This window comes from Zonotrichia albicollis, chromosome 1, assembly GCF_047830755.1.
Source record: "Zonotrichia albicollis isolate bZonAlb1 chromosome 1, bZonAlb1.hap1, whole genome shotgun sequence".
Classification (NCBI taxonomy): domain Eukaryota; kingdom Metazoa; phylum Chordata; class Aves; order Passeriformes; family Passerellidae; genus Zonotrichia; species Zonotrichia albicollis.
The window spans coordinates 155,541,456-155,569,398 of record NC_133819.1 but is presented as its reverse complement, the minus strand read 5'-3'; the positions used below and the strand labels follow the sequence as shown (position 1 = coordinate 155,569,398).

Sequence of the window (27,943 nt, the reverse complement as noted above, 5' to 3'; positions counted from 1 at the left end):
AGCTGGGGGTGCCCCTGCACCATGAGGAGCCCCTTGATGGATCCTGGATCCAGTGAATCCGCATGGGCACCAGGGGGTCTGGGGGTCCCTAAATGGGTCTGGGGGTCCTGCTGTGGGTCTGGGGTCTCTGGGTGCATTTTGGGGTCCCACAGGTGAATTTTGGGGTCCCACAGGAGCGGGGGGTGCCCCTGCCCCGTGACCAGCCCCTCGATGGATCCCGGATCCAGTGGATCTGCATGGGCACCCAGGGGGGCTGTGGGTCTCCAAATGGGTCTGGGGTCCTGCTGTGGGTCCCGCTGTGGGTCTGGGGGTCCCTAAATGGGTCTGGGGTCTCAGTTTTGGGGTCCCACAGGAGCTGGGGGTGCCCCTGCCCCGTGACCAGCCCCTGGATGGGTCCCGGATCCAGTGGATCCGCATGGGCACCCAGAGGGGCTGTGGGTGCCTAAATGGGTCTGGGGTCCTGCTGTGGGTCCCGCTGTGGGTCTGGGGGTCCCCAAATGGGTCTGGGGGTTTCCACATGGCTCTGGGGTCCCTAAATGGGTCTGGGGGCTCAGTTTTGGGGTCCCACAAGAGCTGGGGGTGCCCCTGCCTCATGAGGACCCCCTTGATGGATCCCGGATCCAGTGGATCCGCATGGGCACCGGGGGGTCTGGGGGTCCCTAAATGGGTCTGGGGTCCTGCTGTGGGTCCCCAAATGGGTCTGGGGGTCCCCAAATGGGTCTGGGGGTCTCAGTTTTGGGGTCCCACAGGAGCTGGGGGTGCCCCTGCCCCATGAGGAGCCCCTCGATGGGTCCCGGATCCATTGGATCTGCATGGGCACCAGGGGGACTGTGGGTCCCTAAGTGGGTCTGGGGTCCCACAGGTGAATTTTGGGGTTCCCTGTGAATTACCCCAGGTAATTTTGGGGTCCCACAGGAGCTGGGGGTGCCCCTGCCCCATGAGGAGCCCCTCAATGGATCCCGGATCCAGTGGATCCGCATGGGCACCCAGGGGGGCTGTGGGTCCCCAAATGGGTCTGGGGTCCCCAGGTGGGTCTGGGGTCCCCAGGTGGGTCTGGCTCTCAGTTTTGGGGTCTCACAGGAGCTGGGGGTGCCCCTGCCCCGGGACCAGCCCCTCGATGGATCCCGGATCCAGTGGATCCGCATGGGCACCACGGTGGCCACCAACGCGCTGCTGCAGCGCCGGGGCGAGCGCGCGGCCCTGGCCGTGACCCGCGGCTTCCGACACCTGCTGCACATCGGGACGCAGGCCCGGCCCCGCCTCTTCGACCTGGTGAGCACCTGGCACACCTGGGCACACACCTGGGCACACACCTGGGTACAGCTGGGCACACCTGGGTACACACCTGAACCCCCAAACCCATCCCCAACCCCACCCCGACACCTGCTGCACATCGGGACGCAGGCCCGGCCCCGCCTCTTCGACCTGGTGAGCACCTGGGCACACACCTGGGCACACACCTGGGTACACACCTGGGTACAGCTGGGTACACCTGGGCACACACCTGAACCCCCAAACCCATCCCCAACCCCACCCCGACACCTGCTGCACATCGGGACGCAGGCCCGGCCCCGCCTCTTCGACCTGGTGAGCACCTGGGTACACACCTGGGTACAGCTGGGCACACCTGGGTACAGCTGGGTACAGCTGGGTACACACCTGAACCCCCACCAGTACCCCAAACCCATCCCCAACCCCACCCCGACACCTGCTGCACATCGGGACCCAGGCCCGGCCCCGCCTCTTTGACCTGGTGAGCACCTGGCACACCTGGGTACAGCTGGGCACACCTGGGTACACCTGGGCACACCTAGGATACACCGGGGCACACCTGGGTACAGCTAGGTACACCTGGGTACACACCTGGGTACACCTGGGCACACCTGGGCACACCTGGGTACAGCTGGGCACACCTGGGTACAGCTGGGTACAGCTGGGTACACACCTGGGCACACCTGGGTACACCTAGGATACACCTGGGTACACGCCTGGGCACACACCTGGGCATACCTGGACAGCCCTGTACACACACTTGGGCACACCTGTGCATACCCACCTGGGCACACCTGGGTACACACTTGGCACACACCTGGGCACACCTGTACATACACCTGTACACACACCTGGGTGCACCTGGCTACACACCCAGGCACACCTGTACACACACCTGGGCACACCTGGGCACACCTGTACACACACCTGGACACACACCTGTACACACACCTGTACACACACCTGGGCACACACCTGTACACACACCTGGGCACACCTGTACACACACCTGGGCACACACCTGGACACACCTGTGCCTGCACTGGCACTGCCAGGTCTGTGGTGCCCCATCCCCCTTGTCCCAATGTCCCCTGGGTGGGGGTGCCAGGTCCCTGTGCCCGCAGTGCCACGTGTCCCCTGTGTCCTGTGACCCCTTGGTGTCCCCTCGGTGTCCCCTGTGTCCTGTGACCCCCCTGTGACCCCTTGGTGACACACACGGTGTCCCCTCAATGTCCCCTCAGTGTCCCCACAGTGTCCCCTCGTTGTCCCCACACTATCCCACGTGATGTCCTGCCCGGTGTCCCCTCGGTGACCCGTGGCCGCCTGGCACGGGGCTGGCACGTCCTGTGACCGGCACCGTGTCCCGTGACTGGCACCGTGTCCCCGTGTGCCCCACGGTGTCCCCAAACACCCTGTCCCTGTGTCCCCTCCTGGGGCTGGCACCGTGTCCCCGTGTGCCCCACAGTGTCCCCACCACCCTGTCCCTGTGTCCCCTCCCCCTGGACCCCACGGTGTCCCCACCACCCTGTCCCTGTGTCCCCTCCTGGGGCTGGCACCGTGTCCCCGTGTGCCCCACGGTGTCCCCAAACACCCTGTCACTGTGTCCCCTCCCCCTGGGCCCCACGGTGTCCCCTCCTGGTGCTGGCACTGTGTCCCCGTGTGCCCCATGGTGTCCCTGTGTGTCCCCCCCCAGGCTGGCACTGTGTGTCCTGTGTCCCACAGTGTCCCCTCCTGGGCTGGCACCGTGTCCCCTGTGCCTCACAGTGTCCCCAACCACCCTGTCCCCGTGTTCCTGCTGGTGCTGGCACTGTGTCCTTGTGTCCCCCACAGTGTCCCCGCTCAGGCTGGCACCGTGTCCCCGTGTGCCCCACGGTGTCCCCACCACCCTGTCCCTGTGTCCCCTCCCTGTGTGCCCCACGGTGTCCCCAAACACCCTGTCCCTGTGTCCCCTCCTGGGGCTGGCACTGTGTCCCCGTGTGCCCCACGGTGTCCCCACTGCCCTGTCACTGTCCCCTCCTGGTGCTGGCACCGTGTCCCCGTGTGCCCCACAGTGTCCCCACCACCCTGTCCCTGTGTCCCCTCCTGGAGCTGGCACCGTGTCCCCATGTCCCCCACAGTGTCCCTGCTCAGGCTGGCACCGTGTCCCCGTGTGCCCCACAGTGTCCCCACTGCCCTGTCACTGTCCCCTCCTGGTGCTGGCACTGTGTCCCCGTGTGTCCCACAGTGTCCTCACCACCCTGTCCCTGTGTCCCCTCCTGTGACTGACACCCTGTCCCTGTGCCCCATGGTGTCCCTGCTGTGGGACTCGGTGTCCCCCCCCGTGTCCCCAGCCATGTCCCCCCCTTGTGTCCCCTCTGTCTCCCCACTGTGTCCCCCTGTGTCCCCCGTGGCTGCGTGTCCTTGGCGTGTCCCCTGTCCCTGTCCCCTGGGCTTGGGGCCAGTCCTGGCCCGTGGCCCGCATGGCCTGGCCAGAGCCAGCGGGACAGGGACAGGGGACAGGGGACACGGGGTGGGAGGACAAGGGACAGGGGACACGAGACGACAGGGGACATGGGGGGGCAACACGGGACAGGGGACACAGAGGGGACAGTCCTGTCCCTGTCTCATCCCAGTCCTGTCCTGGTGCCACTGCTGTCCCTGCCCTGTCCCTGTTCTGTCCCACTCTTGTCCCAGTGCCACCTCAGCCCTGTCCTTTCCTGTCCCAGTGCCACCCCACTCCTGTCCCTGTCCCCGCCCCAGTGCCACCCTATTCCTGTCCCTTCCTTGTCCCTGTCCCATCCCAGTCCCACGTCAGTGCCACCCCAGTCCTGTCCCCCTCCTGTCCCAGTGCCACCCTGCTCCTGTCCCTGTCCCATCCCAGTGCCACCCCACTCCTTTTCTGGTGCCACCCCTGTCCCTGTCCTGTCCCTTTCTTGTCCCACCCCTGTCCCAGTGCCACCCCTGTCCCTGCCGTGTCCCTGTTGTGTCCCACTCCTGTCCCATGTCCCCACGCTGTCACTCCAGTGCCACTCAGCAATGTCACCCTGTATCCCTGTGGTGTCACTCTGGTGCCACTGCACTCCTGACCCGTGTCCCTGCGGTGTCACTGGGGTGATGTGACCCCCGTGTCCCCACGGTGTCACTCCAGTGCCACCCAGCGATGTGACCCCCATGTCACCCCCTGTCCCTATGGTGTCACTCCAGTGCCATCCAGCAATGTCACTCCATGCCCCCACGGTGTCACTGGGGTGACATGACCCCCGTGTCACCCTCGTGTCCCCCCGTGTCACCCCCGGTGTCCCCACAGGAGGTGGCCATGCCGGACGTGCTGTACGAGGAGGTGATCGAGGTGGACGAGCGGCTGATCCCGGAGCAGGAGGATTGTCACCTGCCCGGGAGTGACACCTGGGACAGGGTACAAGGTGGGTGTCACCATTGTCACCATTGTCACCATTGTCACCATTGTCACCTGCCCGGGAGTGACAGCTGGCCCCGGGTACAAGGTGGGTGTCACCATTGTCACCATTGTCACCTGCCCGGGAGTGACAGCTGGGACAGGGTACAAGGTGGGTGTCACCATTGTCACCATTGTCACCATTGTCACCTGCCCGGCAGTGACAGCTGGGACCGGGTACAAGGTGGGTGTCACCATTGTCACCATTGTCACCATTGTCACCTGCCCGGGAGTGACAGCTGGGACAGGGTACAAGGTGGGTGTCACCATTGTCACCATTGTCACCATTGTCACCTGCCCGGGAGTGACAGCTGGCCTCGGGTACAAGGTGGGTGTCACCATTGTCACCATTGTCACCATTGTCACCTGCCCGGGAGTGACAGCTGGGACAGGGTACAAGGTGGGTGTCACCATTGTCACCATTGTCACCATTGTCACCTGCCCGGGAGTGACAGCTGGCCTCGGGTACAAGGTGGGTGTCACCATGGTCACCATTGTCACCATTGTCACCATTGTCACCATTGTCACCATTGTCACCTGCTGGGGAGTGACAGCTGGGACAGGGTACAAGGTGGGTGTCACCATTGTCACCATTGTCACCATTGTCACCATGGTCACCATTGTCACCATTGTCACCATGGTCACCATTGTCACCTGCCTGGGAGTGACACCTGGCCCCGGGTACAAGGTGGGTGTCACCATTGTCACCATTGTCACCATTGTCACCATTGTCACCTGTTGGGCAGTGACAGCTGGCCCCGGGTACAAGGTGGGTGTCACCATTGTCACCATTGTCACCATTGTCACCATTGTCACCTGCCTGGGAGTGACAGCTGGCCCCGGGTACAAGGTGGGTGTCACCATTGTCACCATTGTCACCTGCCCGGGAGTGACACCTGGCCCCGGGTACAAGGTGGGTGTCACCATTGTCACCATTGTCACCATTGTCACCATTGTCACCTGTGGGGCAGTGACAGCTGGCCCCGGGTACAAGGTGGGTGTCACCATTGTCACCATTGTCACCATTGTCACCATTGGCACCATGGTCACCATTGTCACCATTGTCACCATTGTCACCTGCCCGGGAGTGACACCTGGCCCCGGGTACAAGGTGGGTGTCACCATTGTCACCATTGTCACCATTGTCACCTGCCCGGCAGTGACACCTGGCCACGGGTACAAGGTGTGACACTGGGGTGGTGGCACTGGGGGTGGCACCTGGCAGGTGTCACCCCTGTCACTGTCCCCTGCTGCTCTGTGGGGTGGCACTGTGGGGTTTTGGTTGTCCCAGGGCTCTCGGTGACACTGTGACACTGTGACACTGTGACACTGTGACACTGTGGCATTGTCCCCATGTCCCCACAGCAGATTTGGGAACGAAAACTTTCCCAAGCTGTGGCGAATACGTGGGAAACAGAACAACAGAGCTGCACAGATCGGCCTTCTAACTTTCAACAAGTTTATTTAGTGTACATTTTAGAAGGTTAATTATGAATTAATTATGTGCTTTGTCTCTTATAAACGAGTTATTGTGTTAGAGAACAGGCCGCTGTTGTTTTAATCAGAATTTTGTGCGCTTCAGGTGATTGGGTAGAATTTCTGTCAATGTGATTTTGCCCTGTGAGATTGGCTGAAATTGGACCAAGACTGATATAAACTGTTAGAAAATAAGCCATTATTGTTTTAATCAGAATTAATACAATTAATAAGCCATTATTATTTTAATCAGAATTTTGTGTGCTTCAGAGTATTGGGTAGAATTTTTGTCGGTGTGATTTTGCCCTGTGAGATTGGCTGAAACTGGACCGAGACTGGTGTATGGGGTGTTGTAAATTTAATTTAATTACATTTCTAAATTTAATTAAATTTATTTGGCTTTCTGCCGGAGCAGCGAGCTGTGGCCTCTCCCCTGTCCATTCTCACCACAATGGAATGGGACTGGTGTATGGCGTGTTGTAAATTAAATTTAATTACATTTCTAAATTTAGGGGGGTTTAGGGGCTCTCAGGGCTCTCGGTGACACTGCTGTCCCCTGTCCCCCGTGTCCCCAGGTGTGTCCGGTGTCACCCTGCTGGTGTGACAGGGAGGTTTAGGGTGTCCCAGAGGTGAAGGTGACACTGTCCCCCGTGTCCCCAGGTGTCTCTGGTGTCACCCTGCTGGTGCAGTGGGCAGGTTTAGGGGCTGTAGGTGACACTGTGACACTGTGGCTGTCCCCTGTCCCTGTCCCCAGGTGTGTCCGGTGTCACCCTGCTGGTGCAGCGTTGCTGTCCCAGGGCTCTCAGGGCTGTAGGTGACACTGTGACACCGCTGTCCCCTGTCCCTGTCCCCAGGTGTGTCGGGTGTCACCCTGCTGGTGCAGCAGGGGGGTTTAGGGGCTCTCAGGGCTGTAGGTGACACTGTGACACTGTCCCCGTGTCCCCAGGTGTGTCCGGTGTCACCCTGCTGGTGCAGCGTTGCTGTCCCAGGGCTCTCAGGGCTGTAGGTGACACTGTGACACTGTCCCCCGTGTCCCCAGGTGTGTCCGGTGTCACCCTGTCGGTGCAGTGTGGCTTTCCCAGGGCTCTCGGTGACACTGTCCCTGTGTCCCCTCAGGTGTCTCTGGTGTCACCCTGCTGGTGTGACAGGGAGGTTTAGGGTGTCCCAGAGGTGAAGGTGACACTGTCTCCATGTCCCCAGGTGTCTCCGGTGTCACCCTGCTCGTGCAGCGGGCAGGTTTAAGGGCTGTAGGTGACACTGTGACACTGTCCCCCGTGTCCCCAGGTGTGTCCGGTGTCACCCTGCTGGTGTGACAGGGAGGTTTAGGGTGTCCCAGAGGTGAAGGTGACACTGTCCCCATGTCCCCAGGTGTGTCCGGTGTCACCCTGCTGGTGCAGCGGAGCGGTTTAGGGGCTGTAGGTGACACTGTGACACCGCTGTCCCCTGTCCCTGTCCCCAGGTGTGTCCGGTGTCACCCTGCTGGTGCAGCGCCCTCTGGACGTGTCGCGGCTCCGCACGGACCTGGAGCGGCTCCTGGCCCGCGGCATCCGGAGCCTGGCGGTGCTGCTGCTGCACAGCTACGCGTGAGTCTGGGGGCTTGGGGGGATTTGGGGGGTCCTGAGTGTCCCCAAAGCCTGGCGGTGCTGCTGCTGCACAGGTACGTGTGAGTCTGGGGGCTTGGGGGGGATTTGGGGGGTCCCTGAGGGGTTTAGGGGTCCCTGAGGGTCCCCAGACCCTGGCGGTGCTGCTGCTGCACAGCTACGCGTGAGTCTGGGGGCTTGGGGGGTCCTGGGGGGTCCTGGGGGTCACCAAAGCCTGGCAGTGCTGCTGCTGCACAGCTACGCGTGAGTCTGGGGGCGCTTGGGGGGGTTTGGGGGGTCCTGAGTGTCCCCAAAGCCTGGCAGTGCTGCTGCTGCACAGCTACGCGTGAGTCTGGGGGCTTGGGGGAGATTTGGGGGGTCCCTGAGGGGTTTAGGGGTCCCTCAGGGTCCCCAGACCCTGGTGGTGCTGCTGCTGCACAGCTACGCGTGAGTCTGGGGGCGCTTGGGGGGGTTTGGGGGGTCCTGAGGGATTTGGGGGGTCCTGGGGGGTCCCTGAGTGTCCCCAGAGCCTGGTGGTGCTGCTGCTGCACAGCTACACGTGAAAAATGGGGGGATTTTGGGGGTCCTGAGGGGGTTTTGGGATCCTGGCGGTGCTGCTGCTGCACAGCTACGTGTGAGTCTGGGGGCTTGGGGGGATTTGGGGGGTCCTGGGGGGTCCTTGAGTGTCCCCAGAGCTGGGCGGTGCTGCTACAAAGCTGCGCATGAAAAATGGGGGGATTTGGGGGGCTCTGGGGGGATTTGGGAGGATTTGAGGGGTCCTGGGGGGATCTGGGGGTCCCTGAAAGGTTTGGGGGTCCCCAGACCCTGGCGGTGCTGTTGCTGCACAGCTACACGTGAGTCTGGGGGCGCTTGGGGGGCTTTGGGGGGTCCTGGGGGATTTGGGGGGTCCTGGGGGCTTTGGGGGGGCTTTGGGGGGGGTCCCAGGTGACCCCCAGGTGTCTCAGGTGTGTCCCCCCCCCAACCCAAAATTTCCAAAGATCCAAAAACGCCCCAAACTCACCTGAAAAACATCGGAAATGGAGGGATTTGGGCAAAAGGGGAAATTCAACCCAAATTCAGGCCAAATTGACCCCCAATTCAGCCCCAATTCGACCCCAAACTCAGCCCGAAATTTACCCCAAATTCACCGAAAATTCACCCCAAAATTCACCCCAAATTCAGCTCCAAATAATCTCAAATTCAGCCCCAAATTCACCCCAAATCACCTCTAATTCAGCCCCAATTCGACCCCAAATTCACCCCAGATTCAGCCCAAAATTCGGCCCAAATCACCCCAAATTCACTCCAAAATCAGCCCCAAATTCACCTCAAATTCACCCCAAATGCAGCCCCAAATCATCTCAAATTCACCTCAGATTCACCCCAAATTCAGCCCAAATCAGCCCAAACTCAGCCCCAATTCACCTCAAATTCACCCCAAAATTCAGCTCCAATTCAGCCCAAAATCAGCCCCAAATTAGGCCCAAATAATCTCAAATTCAGCTCCAAATTCACCCAAATTCAGCCCAAAATTCGGCCCAAATCACCTCAAACACAGCCCAAATTCAGCCCCAAATTCACCCCAAATCACCTCAAATTCAGCCCAAATTTGACCCCAAATTCAGCCCAAAATTCGGCCCAAATCACCCCAAATTAACTCCAAAATCAGCCCCAAATTCACCTCAAATTCACCCCAAATTCAGCACAAAATTCACCCCAATTTCACCCCCAAATTCACCCAAACTCGTCCCAAATTCCATCCAAATTCAGCCCCATTCCCCGGGGTGTTAATTAGCACCGATTTGGCGTCAATTAGCATCAAATTGGCGTTAATTAAACCCAATTAGCGATAATTAAACCCATTTATTTCACCTGGAAACTCGGAACCCTGGGATGGGAGGAGCCCAGAAAATTCCAGGAAAAGGAGAAAGGGCTGGAAAATGAGGAAAAAAAGGGAAAAATGCCCAGATTTGGGTTCTGGAGATTCAAAAATGAGAAAAATGCCCAGATTTGTGTTCAGGAGGTCAAAAAATGAGGAAAAAAAAGGGGAAAAATTCCCAGATTGGCTGATTGATTGATTGATTGGCTGATTGATTGGTTGGCTGATTCATTGATTGGCTGGTGGATGGATTGATTGGCTGATTGATTGATTGAGTGATTGGCTGGTCGATGGGTTGATTGGCTGATTGATTGATTGATCAATTGGATGATCGATTGATTGGCTGGTCGATGGGTTGATTGGCAGATTGATTGATTGGCTGAATGATTCATTGAGGGATTGATTGGCTGAATGATTGATTGAGGGATTGATTGGCTGATTGATTGATTGATTTATAGATGGATTGGCTGATTGATTGGATGATCAATTGGCTGATTGATTGACAGCTCTGCAGGTGTGATGGGGGGCTCCAGGTGACACAGGTGACACCCAGGTGACACAGGTGTGACACAGGTGTGACACAGGTGTCCCCTCACAGGTGGCCGGGTCACAAGGAGCAGGTGAGGCCCTGGGTTCCTCCCAGGTGTGGTTGGGGTGCAGGTGTGGCTCAGGTGTGGCTCAGGTGTGGCTCAGGTGACACACAGGTGACACACAGGTGTGACACAGGTGACACACAGGTGTGGCTCAGGTGACACACAGGTGTTCCCCAGGTGACACTCACCTGTCCCCACAGGTGGCCGGGTCACGAGCAGCAGCTGGGGGTTCTCCCAGGTGTCTCTGTCCTCGGCCGTGGTGTAACTCAGGTGTTCCCCAGGTGTAACTCAGGTGTTTGGTGTAACTGAGTGTAACTCAGGTGTAACTCAGGTGTGACTCAGGTGTTCCCCAGGTGTAACTCAGGTGTGTCCCCCCACAGGTGGCCAGGTCACGAGGAGCAGGTGGGCTCCCTCGCCCTGTCCATGGGTTTCACTCAGGCATCGCTCTCCTCCGCCGTGGTGTAACTCAGGTGTAACTCAGGTGTAACTCAGGTGTTCCCCAGGTGTAACTCAGGTGTTCCCCAGGTGTAACTCAGGTGTATCCTCACACAGGTGGCCGGGTCACGAGGAGCAGGTGGGCTCCCTGGCGCTGTCCATGGGTTTCTCCCAGGTGTCTCTGTCCTCGGCCGTGGTGTAACTCAGGTGTTTGGTGTAACTCAGGTGTTCCCCAGGTGTAACTCAGGTGTGACTCAGGTGTAACTCAGGTGTGACTCAGGTGTAACTCAGGTGTCCCCCCACAGGTGGCCAGGTCACGAGGAGCAGGTGGGCTCTCTGGCCTTCTCCATGGGTTTCACTCAGGTGTCTCTGTCCCTGGCCGTGGTGTAACTCAGGTGTTCCCCAGGTGTAACTCAGGTGTGACTCAGGTGTAACTCAGGTGACACAGGTGTAACTCAGGTGTATCCTCACACAGGTGGCCAGGTCATGAGGAGCAGGTGGGCTCCCTGGCCCTGTCTTGGGTTTCTCCCAGGTGTCTCTGTCCTCGGCCGTGGTGTAACTCAGGTGTTTGGTGTAACTCAGGTGTTCCCCAGGTGTAACTCAGGTGTTCCCCACGTGTGACACAGGTGTGACACAGCTGTTTGGTGTAACTCAGGTGTTTGGTGTAACTCAGGTGTTCCCCAGGTGTGACACAAGTGTGACACAGGTGTTTGGTGTAACTCAGGTGTTCCCCAGGTGTTCCCCAGGTGTGACACAAGTGTGACACAGGTGTTTGGTGTAACTCAGGTGTATCCTCACACAGGTGGCCGGGTCACGAGGAGCAGGTGGGATCCCTGGCCCTGTCCCTGGGTTTCACTCAGGTGTCTCTGTCCTTGGCCGTGGTGTAACTCAGGTGTTTGGTGTATGTCAGGTGTGACTCAGGTGTAACTCAGGTGTTCCCCAGGTGTAACTCAGGTGTTTGGTGTAACTCAGGTGTTCCCCAGGTGTAACTCAGGTGTAACTCAGGTGTTCCCCAGGTGTAACTCAGGTGTTTGGTGTGACACAGGTGACACGCTCAGGTGTTCCCCAGGTGTAACTCAGATGACACTCAGGTGTAACTCAGGTGTTCCCCAGGTGTAACTCAGGTGTGACTCAGGTGTGACTCAGGTGTAACTCAGGTGTTCCCCAGGTGTAACTCAGATGACACTCAGGTGTAACTCAGGTGTTTGGTGTAACTCAGGTGTAACTCAGGTGTGACTCAGGTGTTCCCCAGGTGTGACACAGGTGTAACTCAGGTGTATCCTCACACAGGTGGCCGGGTCACGAGGAGCAGGTGGGCTCCCTGGCCCTGTCCCTGGGTTTCACTCAGGTGTCTCTGTCCTTGGCTGTGGTGTAACTCAGGTGTAATTCAGGTGTAATTTGGGTGTAACTCAGGTGTTTGGTGTGACTCAGGTGTGACTCAGGTGTAACTCAGGTGTAACTCAGGTGTTCCCCAGGTGTGACACAGGTGTTCCCCAGGTGTAACTCAGGTGTGACACAGGTGTGTCCCCTCACACAGGTGGCCGGGTCACGAAGAATAGGTGGGCTCTCTGGCTCTGTCCCTGCATTTCTCCCAGGTGTCGCTCTCCTCGGCCATGGTGTAACTCAGGTGTAACTCAGGTGACACAGGTGACACGCTCAGGTGTTCCCCAGGTGTAACTCAGGTGTCCCCCCACAGGTGGCCGGGTCACGAGGAGCAGGTGGGCTCCCTGGCGCTCTCCATGGGGTTCTCCCAGGTGTCGCTCTCCTCGGCCGTGGCCGGCATGGCGCGGGCGGTGCCGCGGGGGCTCACGGCCTGCGCCGACGCCTACCTGAGCCCAGGTGTGCGCAGGTACCTGCACGGCTTCTGCCAGGGCTTCCGCGATGGGCTCAAGGTGAGCTGGGCTGGAACGGGACAGACTGACCCGGGACAGACCTGGGACAGACCTGGGATAGACCTGGGATAGGGTGGGACACAGCTGGGACTGACCTGGGCCTACCTGAGCCCAGGTGTGCGCTGGTACCTGCACGGCTCCTGCCAGGGGTTTCGGGACGGGCTCAAGATGAGCTGGGCTGGAACGGGACAGACTGACACGGGACAGACCTGGGATAGGGTGGGACACGGCTGGGACTGAGCCAGGCCTACCTGAGCCCAGGTGTGCGCAGATACCTGCACGGCTTCTGCCAGGGATTCCAGGATGGGTTAAAGGTGAGCTGGGCCACACCTGTGACTGACTGACCCAGGATAGACCCGGGATAGGGCAGGGACTGACCCCAGCCTGACCTGGGACTGACCCGGGCCTACCTGAGCCCAGGTGTGCGCAGATACCTGCACGGCTTCTGCCAGGGCTTCCGCGATGGGCTCCAGGTGAGCTGGGCTGGAACGGGACAGGCTGACACGGGACAGACCTGGGATAGACCTGGGATAGACCTGGGATAGAGCAGGGACTGACCTGGGACTGAGCCAGGCCTACCTGAGCCCAGGTGTGCGCAGATACCTGCACAGCTTCTGCCAGGGATTCCGCGATGGGCTCAGGGTGAGCTGGGCTGGAACGGGACAGACTGACACGGGACAGACCTGGGATAGGGTGGGACACGGCTGGGACTGACCTGGGACTGACCTGGGCCTACCTGAGCCCAGGTGTGCGCAGGTACCTGCACGGCTTCTGCCAGGGCTTCCGCGATGGGCTCAAGGTGAGTGGGGACACACCTGGGACTGACTGACACGGGACAGACTGACACGGGACAGACCTGGGATAAAGCAGGGACTGCCCTGGGACTGACCCGGGCCTACCTGAGCCCAGGTGTGCTCCGGTACCTGCACGGCTCCTGCCAGGGATTCCAGGATGGGTTAAAGGTGAGCTGGGCCACACCTGTGACTGACTGACCCAGGATAGACCCGGGATAGGGTGGGGACTGACCCCAGCCTGACCTGGGACTGACCCGGGCCTACCTGAGCCCAGGTGTGCGCAGATACCTGCATGGCTTCTGCCAGGTTTTTGAGGTGGGCTGAAGGTGAGCTGGGCTGAAACGGGACAGACTGACCCGGGACAGACCTGGGATAGGGTGGGACACGGCTGGGACTGAGCCAGGCCTACCTGAGCCCAGGTGTGCGCAGATACCTGCAGAGCTTCTGCCAGGTTTTTGAGGTGGGCTGAAGGTGAGCTGGGCTGAAACGGGACAGACTGACCCGGGACAGACCTGGGATAGAGCAGGGACAGACCCAGGACTGACTCGGGACACACAAGGACACCCTGTGACCCACTGGGACACATTGGGACAAGGGGGGGACACAGCTGGGACATCCCCGGGACACCCCCAGACCCACAGGGACACCCTGGGATATCCTGGGACCCCCCAGCCCCTGCCATGTGCCCCATCCCACTGAGACCCCCTCCCCCATTTCCCTCTGTGACCCCCCCCCATTTCCCACTGGGCCCCTCCCCCATTTCCCACTGAGACCCCCCCCATTTCCCACTGGAAACCCCCATTTTTCCGCTGGGACCCCCTCCCCAATTTCCTGCTGAGACACCCCTCCATTTCCCACCTGGATCCCCCCATTTTCTACTGGGACCCCCATTTCCCACTGAGACCCCCTCCCCCATTTCCAGCTGGGACCCCCCCATTGGATCCCACCCCCGCATAGACCCCCCCGACCCCCCCCGTACCCCATTTCAGGGGGTCCAGGTGCTGTTCATGGGGGGCTCTGACCTCTCTGACCCCTTTGCCCCCCATTTCAGGGGGTCCCGGTGCAGTTCATGCGCTCGGACGGGGGGCTCACCCCCATGGCCAGCTTTGGGGGGCTCTGACCCTTTTGCCCCCCATTTCAGGGGGTCCCGGTGCAGTTCATGTGCTCAGACGGGGGGCTCACCCCCATGGCCAGCTTTGGGGGGCTCTGACCCCCCTGTATCCCCCTGTATCCCCAATTTAGGGGGTCCCAGTGCAGTTCATGCGCTCGGACGGGGGGCTCACCCCCATGGCCAGCAGTTTCGGGGGGCTCTGACCCCCCTGTGTCCCCAATTTAGGGGGTCCCGGTGCAGTTCATGCGCTCGGACGGGGGGCTCACCCCCATGGCCAGCTTTGGGGGGGCTCTGACCCCCCTGTATCCCCAATTTAGGGGGTCCCGGTGCAGTTCATGCGCTCGGACGGGGGGGCTCACCCCCATGGCCAGCTTTGGGGGGGCTCTGACACCCCCTGACCCCCCTGTATCCCCAATTTAGGGGGTCCCGGTGCAGTTCATGCGCTCGGACGGGGGGCTCACCCCCATGGCCAGCTTTGGGGGGCTCTGACCCCCCTGTATCCCCAATTTAGGGGGTCCCAGTGCAGTTCATGCGCTCGGACGGGGGGCTCACCCCCATGGCCAGTTTCGGGGGGCTCTGACCCCTTTGCCCCCCATTTCAGGGGGTCCCGGTGCAGTTCATGCGCTCGGACGGGGGGCTCACCCCCATGGCCAGCTTTGGGGGGCTCTGACACCCCCTGACCCCCCTGTATCCCCAATTTAGGGGGTCCCAGTGCAGTTCATGTGCTCGGACGGGGGGCTCACCCCCATGGCCAGCTTTGGGGGGCTCTGACACCCCCTGACCCCCCTGTATCCCCAATTTAGGGGGTCCCAGTGCAGTTCATGCGCTCGGACGGGGGGCTCACCCCCATGGCCAGCTTTGGGGGGGCTCTGACCCCCCTGTATCCCCAATTTAGGGGGTCCCGGTGCAGTTCATGCGCTTGGACGGGGGTTCACCCCCATGGCCAGCTTTGGGGGGGCTCTGACCCCCCTGTATCCCCAATTTAGGGGGTCCCGGTGCAGTTCATGCGCTCGGACGGGGGGCTCACCCCCATGGCCAGCTTTGGGGGGGCCCGGGCCATCCTGTCGGGCCCGGCCGCGGGGGTCGTGGGCTACGCCCGGACCACCTTCGACCCCCGGGACGGGACCCCCGTGATCGGCTTCGACATGGGAGGTGAGACCGGGAAACGGGGGGTCGGGGGGATTTGGGGGGGGTCCCGAGGGGATCGGGGTCACAGGGGGGGTCGGGGTTGTGGGGGCGTCATGGGGGGCTGGGGGTCCTATTGAGGGTAGGGGTCCCACTGGGGACTGGGGGGATTGGGGGTCACAGTGGGGATTGGGGTCCTATTGAGGGTGGGGGTCCCGCTGGGAGTGGGGGTCACAGGGGGATTGGGGTCATAGGGGGGGTCATGGGGGGATTGGGGTCATAGGGGGGTCCTGCTGGGATTGGGGGTCCTGCTGGATTTGGGGTCCCATTGGGATTTGGGGTCATGTGGGGGATTGGGGGTCCCATTAAGAGTGGGGGTCTTGTTGGGATTGGGGTCACAAGTGTGGGGGTCCCGCTGGGGTTGGGGTCTGTCTGGGGTTGGGACGGGGTGGTTTTTGGGGTCCCTCAGTTTTGGGGTCCCTCAATTTTGGGGTGCCTCCCCCCCAAATGGACGTGAGCCGTGTGAAGGGGTTGGGATGGGGTGGTTTTGGGGTCTCTCAGTTTTGGGGTCCCTCAGTTTTGGGGTGCAGCAGTTTTGGGGTCTCTCTGGGTTTGGGATGGGGTGTTTTTGTGGTCCCTCAGTTTTGGGGTCCCTCAGTTTTGGGGTGCGGCAGTTTCGGGGTCTGTCTGGGGTTGGGGGTCCCGCTGGGTTTGGGATTGGGGCAGTTTTGGGGTCTCTCAGTTTTGGGGTCCCTCAGTTTTGGGGTCCCTCAGTTTTGGGGTGCGGCAGTTTTGGGGTCTGTCTGGGTTTGGCATGGGGTGTTTTTGTGGTCCCTCAGTTTTGGGGTCCCTCAATTTTGGGGTCTGTCTGCGGTCGGGGATCCCACTGGGTTTGGGATGGGGCAGTTTTGGGGTCTCTCAGTTTTGGGGTCCCTCAGTTTTGTGGTCCCTCAATTTCGGGGTCTGTCTGGGGTTGGGGGTCCCGCTGGGTTTGGGATGGGGCAGTTTTGGGGTCTCCCTGGGTTTGGGATGGGGTGTTTTTGGGGTCCCTCAATTTCGGGGTCTGTCTGGGGTTGGGGGTCCCGCTGGGTTTGGGATGGGGCAGTTTTGGGGTCTCCCTGGGTTTGGGATGGGGTGTTTTTGGGGTCCCTCAATTTTGGGGTCTGTCTGGGGTTGGGGGTCCCGCGGGGTTTGGGATGGGGCAGTTTTGGGGTCCCTCAGTTTTGGGGTCCCTCAGTTTTGGGGTCCCCCAGTTTTGGGGTGCGGCAGTTTTGGGGTCTCCCTGGGTTTGGGATGGGGTTTTTGGGGTCCCTCAGTTTTGGGGTCCCTCAATTTTGGGGTCTGTCTGGGGTTGGGGGTCCTGCGGGGTTTGGGATGGGGCAGTTTTGGGGTCTCTCAGTTTCGGGGTCCCCCCAGGCACCTCTATGGACGTGAGCCGCTTCGTGGGGCAGTTGGGATGGGATGGTTTTAGGATCAGTTTTGGGGTGTCTCTGGTCAGTTTTGGGGTATTTTGGGGGTCAGTTTTGGGGTATTTTTGGGGTCAGTTTTGGGGTATTTTGGGGTCAGTTTTGGGGTATTTTGGGTCAGTTTTGGGGTGTTTTGGGGGTCAGTTTTGGGGTATTTTGGGTCAGTTTTGGGGTGTTTTGGGGTCAGTTTTGGGGTATTTTGTGGTCAGTTTTGGGGTGTTTTGGGGGTCAGTTTTGGGGTGTTTTGGGGTCAGTTTTGGGGTGTTTTGGGGTCAGTTTTGGGGTATTTTGTGGTCAGTTTTGGGGTGTTTTGGGGGTCAGTTTTGGGGTATTTTTGGGGTCAGTTTTGGGGTGTTTTGGGGTCCCCAGGCACCTCCACGGACGTGAGCCGTTTCGCGGGGCAGTTGGAATGGCATGGGTTTGGGGTGTCTCTGGTCAGTTTTTGGGGTATTTTTGGGGTCAGTTTTGGGGTGTTTTGGGGGTCAGTTTTGGGGTGTTTGGGGTCAGTTTTGGGGTGTTTTGGGGTCCCCAGGCACCTCTACAGACGTGAGCCGTTTCGCGGGGCAGTGGGAATGGCATGGGTTTGGGGTGTCTCTGGTCAATTTTGGGGTATTTTTGGGGTCAGTTTTGGGGTGTTTTGGGGTCCCCAGGCACCTCCACGGACGTGAGCCGTTTCGCGGGGCATTTCGAGCACGTGTTCAATGGGGTGTTTTTGGGGTCTCTCAGGTTGGAATGGGGCGGTTTTGGGGTCAGTTTTGGGGTCTCTCTGGTCAGTTTTGGGTCAGTTTTGGGGTATTTTGGGGTCCCCTGTAGGCACCTCCACGGACGTGAGCCGTTTCGCGGGGCAGTGGGAATGGCATGGGTTTGGGGTGTCTCTGGTCAGTTTTTGGGATATTTTGGGTCAGTATTTTTTGGGGTATTTTTGGGGTCAGTTTTGGGGTATGTTGGGTCAGTTTTGGGGTGTTTTGGGGTCAGTTTTGGGGTCAGTTTTGGGGTATTTTGGGGTCAGTTTTGGGGTGTTTTGGGGTCCCCAGGCACCTCCACGGACGTGAGCCGTTTCGCGGGGCAGTGGGAATGGCATGGGTTTGGGGTGTCTCTGGTCAGTTTTGGGGTATTTTTGGGGTCAGTTTTGGGGTATTTTGGCTCAGTATTTTTTGGGGCATTTTGGGTCAGTTTTGGGGTATTTTTGGGGTCAGTTTTGGGGTGTTTTTGGGGTCAGTTTTGGGGTATTTTGGGGGTCAGTTTTGGGGTGTTTTGGTGTCCCCAGGCACCTCCACAGACGCGAGCGGTTTCGCGGGGCACTTCGAGCACGTGTTCAATGGGGTGTTTTTGGGGTCTCTCAGGTTGGGATGGGATGGTTTTGGGGTCAGTTTTGGGGTGTCTCTGGTCAGTTTTTGGGGTATTTTTGGGGTCAGTTTTAGGGTATTTTGGGGGTCAGTTTTGGGGTGTTTTGGGGTCCCCAGGCACCTCCACGGACGTGAGCCGTTTCGTGGGGCAGTTGGAATGGCATGGGTTTGGGGTGTCTCTGGTCAGTTTTGGGGTGTTTTGGGTCAGTATTTTTTGGGGTATTTTGGGTCAGTTTTGGGGTATTTTGGGGGTCAGTTTTGGGGTGTTTTGGTGTCCCCAGGCACCTCCACGGACGTGAGACGCTTCGTGGGGCAGTTGGAATGGGATGGTTTTGGGGTCAGTTTTGGGGTGTCTCTGGTCACTTTTGGGGTCAGTTTTGGGGTATTTTTGGGTCAGTTTTGGGGTGTTTTGGGGTCCCCAGGCACCTCTACAGACGTGAGCCGTTTCGCGGGGCAGTTGGGATGGGATGGGTTTGGGGTGTCTCTGGTCAGTTTTGGGGTATTTTTGGGTCAGTATTTTTTGGGGCATTTTGGGTCAGTTTTGGGGTATTTTTGGGGTCAGTTTTGGGGTATTTTGGGGTCATTTTTGGGGTCAGTTTTGGGGTCAGTTTTGGGGTCAGTTTTGGGGTCAGTTTTGGGGTGTTTTGGGGTCCCCAGGCACCTCCACGGACATGAGCCGTTTCGCGGGGCATTTTGAGCACGTGTTCAATGGGATGGTTTTGGGGTCTCTCAGGTTGGGATGGGATGGTTTTGGGGTCAGTTTTGGGGTGTCTCTGGTCAGTTTTGGGTCAGTTTTGGGGTATTTTTGGGGTCAGTTTTGGGGTGTTTTGGGGTCAGTTTTGGGGTATTTTGGGTCAGTATTTTTTGGGGCATTTTGGGTCAGTTTTGGGGTATTTTGGGTCAGTATTTTTTGGGGTGTTTTGGGGGTCAGTTTTGGGGTGTTTTGGGGTATTTTGGGGGTCAGTTTTGGGATATTTTGGGGGTCAGTTTTGGGGTGTTTTGGGGTCCCCAGGCACCTCCACGGACATGAGCCGTTTCATGGGGCAGTTGGGATGGGATGTGTTTGGGGTGTCTCTGGTCAGTTTTTGGGTCAGTTTTGGGGTGTTTTGGGGTGTCTCTGGTCAGTTTTGGGGTATTTTTGGGGTCAGTTTTGGGGTATTTTGGGTCAGTATTTTTTGGGGCATTTTGGGGGTCAGTTTTGGGGTATTTTGGGGGTCAGTTTTGGGGTGTTTTGGGGTCCCCAGGCACCTCCACAGACGTGAGCCGTTTCGCAGGGCATTTCGAGCACGTGTTCAATGGGATGGTTTTGGGGTCTCTCAGGTTGGGATGGGATGGTTTTGGGGTGTCTCTGGTCAGTTTTGGGGTATTTTGGGGTCAGTTTTGGGGTGTTTTGGGGTCAGTTTTGGGGTATTTTTGGGGTCAGTTTTGGGGTATTTTGGGGGTCAGTTTTGGGGTGTTTTGGGGTCCCCAGGCACCTCCACGGACGTGAGCCGTTTCGCGGGCCATTTCGAGCACGTGTTCGAGGCCAGCACGGCCGGGGTCTCCATCCAGGCCCCCCAGCTCGACATCAACACCGTGGCGGCCGGGGGGGGCTCCCGCCTCTTCTTCAGGTGGGGAGGGGGCTCCGGGTGTGGGGAGGGGGCTCCAGGGATGGGAAGGGGCTGGGGAGGGGGCTCCGGGGATGGGAAGGGGGCCTGGGGAGGGGGCTCCAGGGATGGAGGGGAATGTGGGGAGGGGGCTCCTGGGGAGTGAGGGGCACCCATGGGAGTCACTGCCCCTTCCGTGTCCCCGAGGGTGTCCCCCTGTCTGTCCCTCTGTCCCCATGTCCCCGTGTCTGTCCCCATGTCCCCACTGTCCCCATATCTGTCCCCATGTCCCCATATCCCCATGGCTGTCCCCATATCTGTCCCCATGTCCCCACTGTCCCCATATCTGTCCCCATGTCCCCCTGTCTGTCCCCGTGTCCCCCTGTCTGTCCCGCAGGTCCGGGCTCTACGTGGTTGGTCCCGAGTCCGCGGGCGCCCACCCGGGCCCCGCCTGTTACCGCAAGGGTGAGTCAGGGACAGCGCTGTCCCCGTGTCCCCTGTCCCCATGTCCCCGTGTCCCCGTGTCCCCGTGTCCCCCTGTCCCCGTGTCCCCGTGTCCCCCTGTCCCCGTGTCCCCGTGTCCCCGTGTCCCCTGACCCCGTGTCCCTGTGTCCCCGTGTCCCCTGTCCCTGTGTCCCTGTGTCCCTGTGTCCCCTGTCCCCGTGTCCCCGTGTCCCCGTGTCCCCGTGTCCCCATGTCCCCGTGTCCCTGTGTCCCCGTGTCCCCATGTCCCCGTGTCCCTGTGTCCCCGTGTCCCCCTGTCCCCCTGTCCCCGTGTCCCTGTGTCCCCCTGTCCCCGTGTCCCCGTGTCCCCGTGTCCCCATGTCCCTGTGTCCCCGTGTCCCCGTGTCCCCTGTCCCCATGTCCCTGTGTCCCTGTGTCCCCGTGTCCCCGTGTCCCCTGTCCCCGTGTCCCCCTGTCCCCGTGTCCCTGTGTCCCCATGTCCCCGTGTCCCCTGACCCCTGGTGTCCCCGTGTCCCCGTTGTTCCTGGGTCCCCACGTTGTCCCCTGTCTCCTGACACTCCGTGTCCCCATGTCCCCAGACCATCCCCTGACCTCCATGTCCCCATTGTCCCCAGGCTGTCCCCGGACTGCCCTGACCCCAATGTCCCCAATATCTCCAATGTCCCCAATGTCCCCAGGCAGTCCCCTGACCCCAATGTCCCCAATATCTCCAATGTCCCCAATGTCCCCAGGCAGTCCCCTGATGCCCTCGCATGTCCCCCTGACCCCCCTGTTGTCCCCACTGTCCCCAGGCAGTCCCCTGACGGTCATGGATGCCCCTGACCCCAATGTCCCCATTGTCCCCAATGTCCCCAATGTCCCCAGGCTGACCCCTGACCCCCTCATTGTCCCCAGTGTCCCCGTGTCCCCAGGCGGTCCCCTGACGGTCACGGACGCCCCTGACCCCAATGTCCCCATTGTCCCCATTGTCCCCAACGTCCCCAATGTGCCCATTGTCCCCAGGCTGTCCCCTGACCCCTCATTGTCCCCATGTCCCCGTGTCCCCAGGCTGTCCCCTGACCCCTCATTGTCCCCATGTCCCCATGTCCCCAGGCTGTCCCCTGACCCCCTCATTGTCCCCAATGTCCCCGTGTCCCCAGGCGGTCCCCTGACCCCTCATTGTCCCCATGTCCCCGTGTCCCCTGACCCCCTCATTGTCCCCAATGTCCCCGTGTCCCCAGGCTGTCCCCTGACCCCCATGTCCCCAATGTCCCCAATGTCCCCAATGTCCCCGTGTCCCCAGGCTGTCCCCTGACCCCTCATTGTCCCCCATGTCCCCAATGTCCCCAGGCGGTCCCCTGACGGTCACGGACGCCAACCTGGTTCTGGGCCGGCTGCTGCCCGAGTTCTTCCCGCGCATCTTCGGGCCCAACGAGGACCAGCCCCTGTGTCGCGACACGGCCGCCGCGGCTTTCCGGGAGCTGGCCGCCACCATCCGCGCCTTCCGGGGACGCAGCGGCGACAGCGCCGGTGACACCGAGCTGTCGGTGGAGGAGGTGGCGCTGGGCTTCATCCGCGTGGCCAACGAGGCCATGTGCCGGCCCATCCGCGCCCTGACGCAGGTGCGGGACCCCCGGGGTGGGCGTGGCTGTGGGGAGGGGGCTGCGCGGGTGGCAGCGGCGTCACCCGCGTGTCCCCTCGGTGGTGGCGGCAGGCGCGGGGACACGACGCGGCGCGACACGTGCTGGCGTGCTTCGGGGGCGCCGGGGGACAGCACGCGTGTGCCATCGCCCGCACGCTGGGCATGGCCCGCGTCTTCATCCACAAGTACGGGCGGGCAGGGGGCGTGGGGAGACCCCCGGGGTGGGCAGGGGGCACCGGAATGGGCAGGGGGCACAGGGACCCCCGGGGTGGGCATTGGGACCCTGAGGGTGGGCAGGGGGCACCGGGATGGGCAGGGGGCACAGGGAGCCCCGGGATGGGCAGGGGGCACCGGAATGGGAAGGGGGCACAGGGACCCCCGGGATGGGCAGTGCCATCGTCTGCACGCTGGGCATGGCCCGCGTCTTCATCCACAAGTACGGGCTGGGCAGGGGGCGTGGGGAGACCCCCGGGGTGGGCACAGGGAGCCCCGGGATGGGCAGGGGGCACCGGGATGGGCAGGGGGCACCGGGACCCCCGGGATGGGCAGTGCCATCGTCTGCACGCTGGGCATGGCCCGCGTCTTCATCCACAAGTACGGGCGGGCAGGGGGCACCAGGGTGGGCACAGGGACCCCCGGGGTGGGCAGGGGGCACCGGGATGGGCAGGGGGCACCGGAATGGGCAGGGGGCACAGGGACCCCCGGGATGGGCAGGGGGCACCGGGATGGGCAGGGGGCACTGGGATGGGCAGAGGGCACAGGGACCCCCGGGATGGGCAGTGCCATCGCCCGCACACTGGGCATGGCCCGCGTCTTCATCCACAAGTACGAGCGGGCAGGGGGCACCAGGGTGGGCACAGGGACCCCTGGGATGGGCAGGGGGCACCGGGATGGGCAGGGGGCACAGGGACCCCCGGGATGGGCAGTGCCATCGCCCGCACGCTGGGCATGGCCTGCATCTTCATCCACAAGTACGGGCGGGCAGGGGGCGTGGGGAGACCCCCGGGGTGGGCACAGGGACTCCCAGGGTGGGCAGGGGGCACCGGGATGGGCAGGGGGCACAGGGACCCCCGGGATGGGCAGGGGGCACCGAGATGGGCAGGGGGCACCGGGATGGGCAGTGCCATCGCCCGCACGCTGGGCATGGCCCGCATCTTCATCCACAAGTACGGGCGGGCAGGGGGCGTGGGGAGACCCCCAAGGTGGGCACAGGGACCCCCAGGGTGGGCACGGGGCACCGGGGTGGGCAGGGGGCACCGGGATGGGCAGGGGGCACGGGGACCCCCGGGATGGGCAGGGGGCACAGGGATGGGCAGGGGGCACGGGGACCCCCGGGATGGGCAGGGGGCACAGGGACCCCCGGGGTGGGCACGGGGCACCGGGGTGGGCACAGGGACCCCCGGTGTGGGCAGGGGGCGTGGGGACCCCCAGGGAACACTGAGATGGGCAGGGGGCACAGGGACCCTTGGCGTGGGCAGGGGGCATGGGGAGACCCCCGGGGTGGGCAGGGGGTGTGGGGACCCCCGTGTTGGGGTTGGGGTGTGGGGACGGATCCCCTTTTTGGGGTGGGGGCGGTGGGGACCCCGATTTGAGGGCGGGGCTGGGGGGGGTCCCAGGGGATTCCCCTCTGGGGGGGTGGGGGTGGTCCTGGAGAGCCCCGGACCCCTCCCACCATAGGGCTGGGGGTGGGGAGGGGGCCCGGGGGGTTTGGGGTGTGGGTGGCTTTGGGATGGGGTGTCCCCATGTTGGGACGGGGATGGCCTGAGGGTGTCCCCGCAATGTCCCCGAGCTGTCCCCGCGCTGTCCTCGCAGTGTCCCCACGGTGTCCCCACGGTGACAGCGCTGTCCCCTGTCCCCAGGCACAGCGGGCTGTTCTCGGCGCTGTCCCCGCCGTGTCCCCAGGCTGTCCCCAGGCTATCCCCAGGCTGTCCCCGCAGTGTCCCCACGGTGTCCCTGCAGTGTCCCGGGGCTGTCCCAGGCTGTCCCCACAGTGTCCCCAAGGTGTCCCCATGGTGGCATTGTGTCCCCAGGCACAGCGGGCTGCTCTCGGCGCTGTTCCCGCAGTGTCCCAGGCTGTCCCCGCAGTGTCCCCACGATGTCCCCACGGTGCCACTGTGTCCCCTGTCCTGTCCCCAGGCACAGCGGGCTGCTCTCGGCGCTGTCCCCACAGTGTCCCCAGGGTGTCCCCACGGTGACAGCGCTGTCCCCTGTCCCCAGGCACAGCGGGCTGCTCTCGGCGCTGGGGCTCGCCCTCGCGGACGCGGTGCAGGAGGAGCAGGAGCCGTGCGCGCTCCCGTACGGCCCGGGCGCGTTCCCGCGGCTCGAGGCGCGCCTCCGCGAGCTGGAGCGGCGCTGCCGGGACGCGCTGAGCGCGCAGGGATTCGCCCCGTGAGCGACACCGCGACATGCGACACACGACACTGACACCGCGACATGCGACACCGCGACAGAGCCGGATGGGGGCGGGCGGGAGCGCCGGGGGGACGGGGACAGCGGGGACAGAGGGGATGGGGACAGGCAGGACGGGTGACACTGGGGACAGGGGACACCGGACATGGTGATGCAGTGACACAGGGTCAGGGTGACACGGTGACACGGTGCAAAGGTGATGCAGTGACAGCGTGATGTGGTGGTGGTGACGCTAGTGACATAGTGACAGTGTGACACAGTGGCAGTGACACTGGGACAGGATGAGGCAGTGACACGGTGACACGGTGACACGGTGACAGCGTGACACAGTGGCAGTGACACCGGGACAGGATGAGGCAGTGACACGGTGACACGGTGACAGGGTGATGTGGTGGCTGTGACACTGGGACAGGTAACGTGGTGACACTGGTGATGCAGTGGCGGTGACACTGGTGCCAGGGTGACATGGTGGCAGTGATATGGGGACATGGTGACGCTGGGGACATGGTGCCAGGGTGGCACAGTGACACTGGTGACAGGGCGCTAGGGTGACGTGGTGACAGGGTGACCGGGTGCCTGTGACACTGGTTACAGGGTGGCATGGTGACACAGTGGTGGTGGCGCGGTGACGCTGGTGACACAGCGCCAGTGTGACGCTGTGGCAGTGGCACTGGGGACAGGGTGACACGGTCACACGGGGACAGGGTGATGTGGTAACGCAGGGCCAGGGTGACCGTGGGACGCGATGACATGGTGACATGCCAGGACACCTGTGTGACAGTGTGGGTGACGCTGGTGACACGGTGCCTGTGGGTGACATGGCGATGGGGTGCCAGGGTGACAGTGTGGGTGACGTAGTGCCAGGGGGACAGGACACCGTGTGACAGTGTGGGTGACACTGGTGACACGGTGCCTGTGTGTGACATGGTGCCAAGGTGCCAGGGTGACTCTGTGGGTGACATGGCGATGGGGTGACAGGGTGACAGTGTGGGTGACATAGTGCCAGGGGGACAGGACACCGTGTGACAGTGTGGGTGCCAGGGTGATGGTGTGGGTAACGTGGTGGCAGTGCCAGGGTGACTCAGTGGTGTGGTGCCAGGGTGACAGGGTGACACAGTGCCAGGGTGACAGGGTGACACAGTGTCAGTGACACTGGTGCCAGGGTGATAGGGTGACACAGTGCCAGGGTGACGTGGTGCGAGGGTGACGCAGTGCCAGTGACACTGGTGCCAGGGTGACACAGTGCCAGGGTGCCAGGGTGACACACAGTGCCAAGGTGACACAGTGCCAGGGTGCCAGGGTGACACACAGTGCCAGGGTGACACAGTGTCAGGGTGACAGGGTGACACACAGTGCCAGGGTGACAGGGTGACACAGTGCCAGGGTGCCAGGGTGACAGGGTGCCAGGGTGACTCAGTGATGTGGTGCCAGGGTGACAGGGTGACACACAGTGCCAGGGTGACACAGTGCCAGGGTGCCAGGTTGACACAGTGCCAGGGTGACACAGTGCCAGGGTGACAGGGTGACAGGGTGCCAGGGTGACACGGGTGCCACCGCGTGTCCCCGCAGGGCTCAGATCCGCACGGAGCCGTTCCTGCACCTGCGCTACGAGGGCACCGACTGCGCCCTGATGGTGTCAGCGCAGGGACACCCGCCCAGGCCGGGCACCTGCGGGGCTGGGGACTTCCTGGCGGCCTTCACCGAGAGGTGAGTGCCACCTCTGACCTGTCACAATGTCACCAGTGCCACCCCAGTGCCACCCAGCCTGCCACAGTGCCACCCACCCATCGCAGTGCCACCTACCTGGGCCTGGCACCTGCGGGGCTGGGGACTTCCTGGGCGCCTTCACCGAGAGGTGAGTGCCACCTCTGACCTGTCACAATGTCACCAGTGCCACCCCAGTGCCACCCAGCCTGCCACAGTGCCACCCACCCATCGCAGTGCCACCTACCTGGGCCGGGCACCTGCGGGGCTGGGGACTTCCTGGCGGCCTTCACCGAGAGGTGAGTGCCACCTCTGACCTGTCACAGTGCCACCAGTGCCATCCCAGTGTCACCAGTGCCACCCCAGTGCCACCCAACCTGTCACAGTGCCACCCAGCCTGCCACAGTGCCACCCACCCATCCCTGTGCCACCCGCCTGGCCCGGGCACCTGCGGGGCTGGGGACTTCCTGGGCGCCTTCACCGAGAGGTGAGTGCCACCCCAGTGCCACCCCAGTGCCACCAGTGCCATCCCTGTGTCACCCAGCCTGCCACAGTGCCACCCACCCATCCCTGTGCCACCTGCCTGGCCCGGGCACCTGCGGGGCTGGGGACTTCCTGGGCACCTTCACCGAGAGGTGAGTGCCACCTCTGACCTGTCACAATGTCACCAGTGCCACCCCAGTGCCACCAACCCCTGCCCATGGCCACCCAACCTGTCCCAGTACCAGCAGGAGGTTGGTTTCACCATCTTGGGCCAGGCTGTGTGTCCCTGTCTGTGTGTCACTGTCACTGTCTGTGTGTCCCGGTCCCTGTCTGTGTGTCCCCAGGGTGTTACTGTCACTGTCCCCATGTCCCCAAGGTGTCACTGTCCCCATGTCCCCCCAGGTACCAGCAGGAGTTTGGTTTCACCATCCCGAGCTGTGTGTCCCTGTCAGTGTCCCCATGTCCTCAAGGTGTCACTGTCCCTGTCATTGTCCCCATTTCCCCCCAGATACCAGCAGGAGTTTGGTTTCACCATCCTGGGCTGGGCTGTGTGTCCCTGTCTGTGTGTCACTGTCACTGTCCGTGTGTCCCTGTCCCTGTCTGTGTGTCCCCAAGGTGTCACTGTGTCCCTGTCCCCCCAGGTACCAGCAGGAGTTTGGTTTCACCATCGCGGGCCGTGTGTCACTGTCTGTGTGTCACTGTCACTGTCCCCATGTCCCCAAGGTGTCACTGTCCCCATGTCCCCTCAGGTACCAGCAGGAGTTTGGTTTCACCATCCCGGGCCGTGTGTCCCTGTCAGTGTCCCCATGTCCCCAAGGTGTCACTGTCCCTGTCCCCAGGTACCAGCAGGAGTTTGGTTTCACCATCCTGGGCCGTGTGTCCCTGTCCCTGTCAGTGTCCCCATGTCCCCAAGGTGTCACTGTCACTGTCACTGTCCCTGTCCCCAGGTACCAGCAGGAGTTTGGTTTCACCATCCCGGGCCGTGTGTCCCTGTCTGTGTGTCCCTGTCTGTGTGTCCCCAGGGTGTCCCTGTCACTGTCCCCATGTCCTCCCAGGTACCAGCAGGAGTTTGGTTTCACCATCCCGAGCTGTGTGTCCCTGTCCCTGTCTGTGTGTCCCCAGGGTGTCCCTGTCCCTGTCATTGTCCCCAAGGTGTCCCCATGTCCCCCCAGGTACCAGCAGGAGTTTGGTTTCACCATCCCGGGCCGTGTGTCCCTGTCCCTGTCTGTGTGTCCCCAAGGTGTCACTGTCCCTGTCATTGTCCCCAAGGTGT

General features: G+C 61.8%; 1 protein-coding gene across 1 annotated transcript in view; it reads left to right on the top strand.

Annotated features, from left to right (window-relative positions):
• OPLAH (5-oxoprolinase, ATP-hydrolysing) overlaps window positions 1-27,943 on the top strand; it is a 66,764-nt gene that overhangs the window by 1,719 nt on the left and 37,102 nt on the right. Inside the window, 11 exon segments of the mRNA XM_074558844.1 lie at window positions 1,081-1,272; window positions 4,559-4,673; window positions 7,641-7,764; window positions 12,365-12,560; window positions 15,452-15,617; window positions 19,874-20,012; window positions 20,386-20,453; window positions 21,783-22,054; window positions 22,147-22,259; window positions 24,292-24,462; window positions 26,053-26,190. Coding sequence (XP_074414945.1) covers window positions 1,081-1,272; window positions 4,559-4,673; window positions 7,641-7,764; window positions 12,365-12,560; window positions 15,452-15,617; window positions 19,874-20,012; window positions 20,386-20,453; window positions 21,783-22,054; window positions 22,147-22,259; window positions 24,292-24,462; window positions 26,053-26,190 — 1,694 coding nt within the window.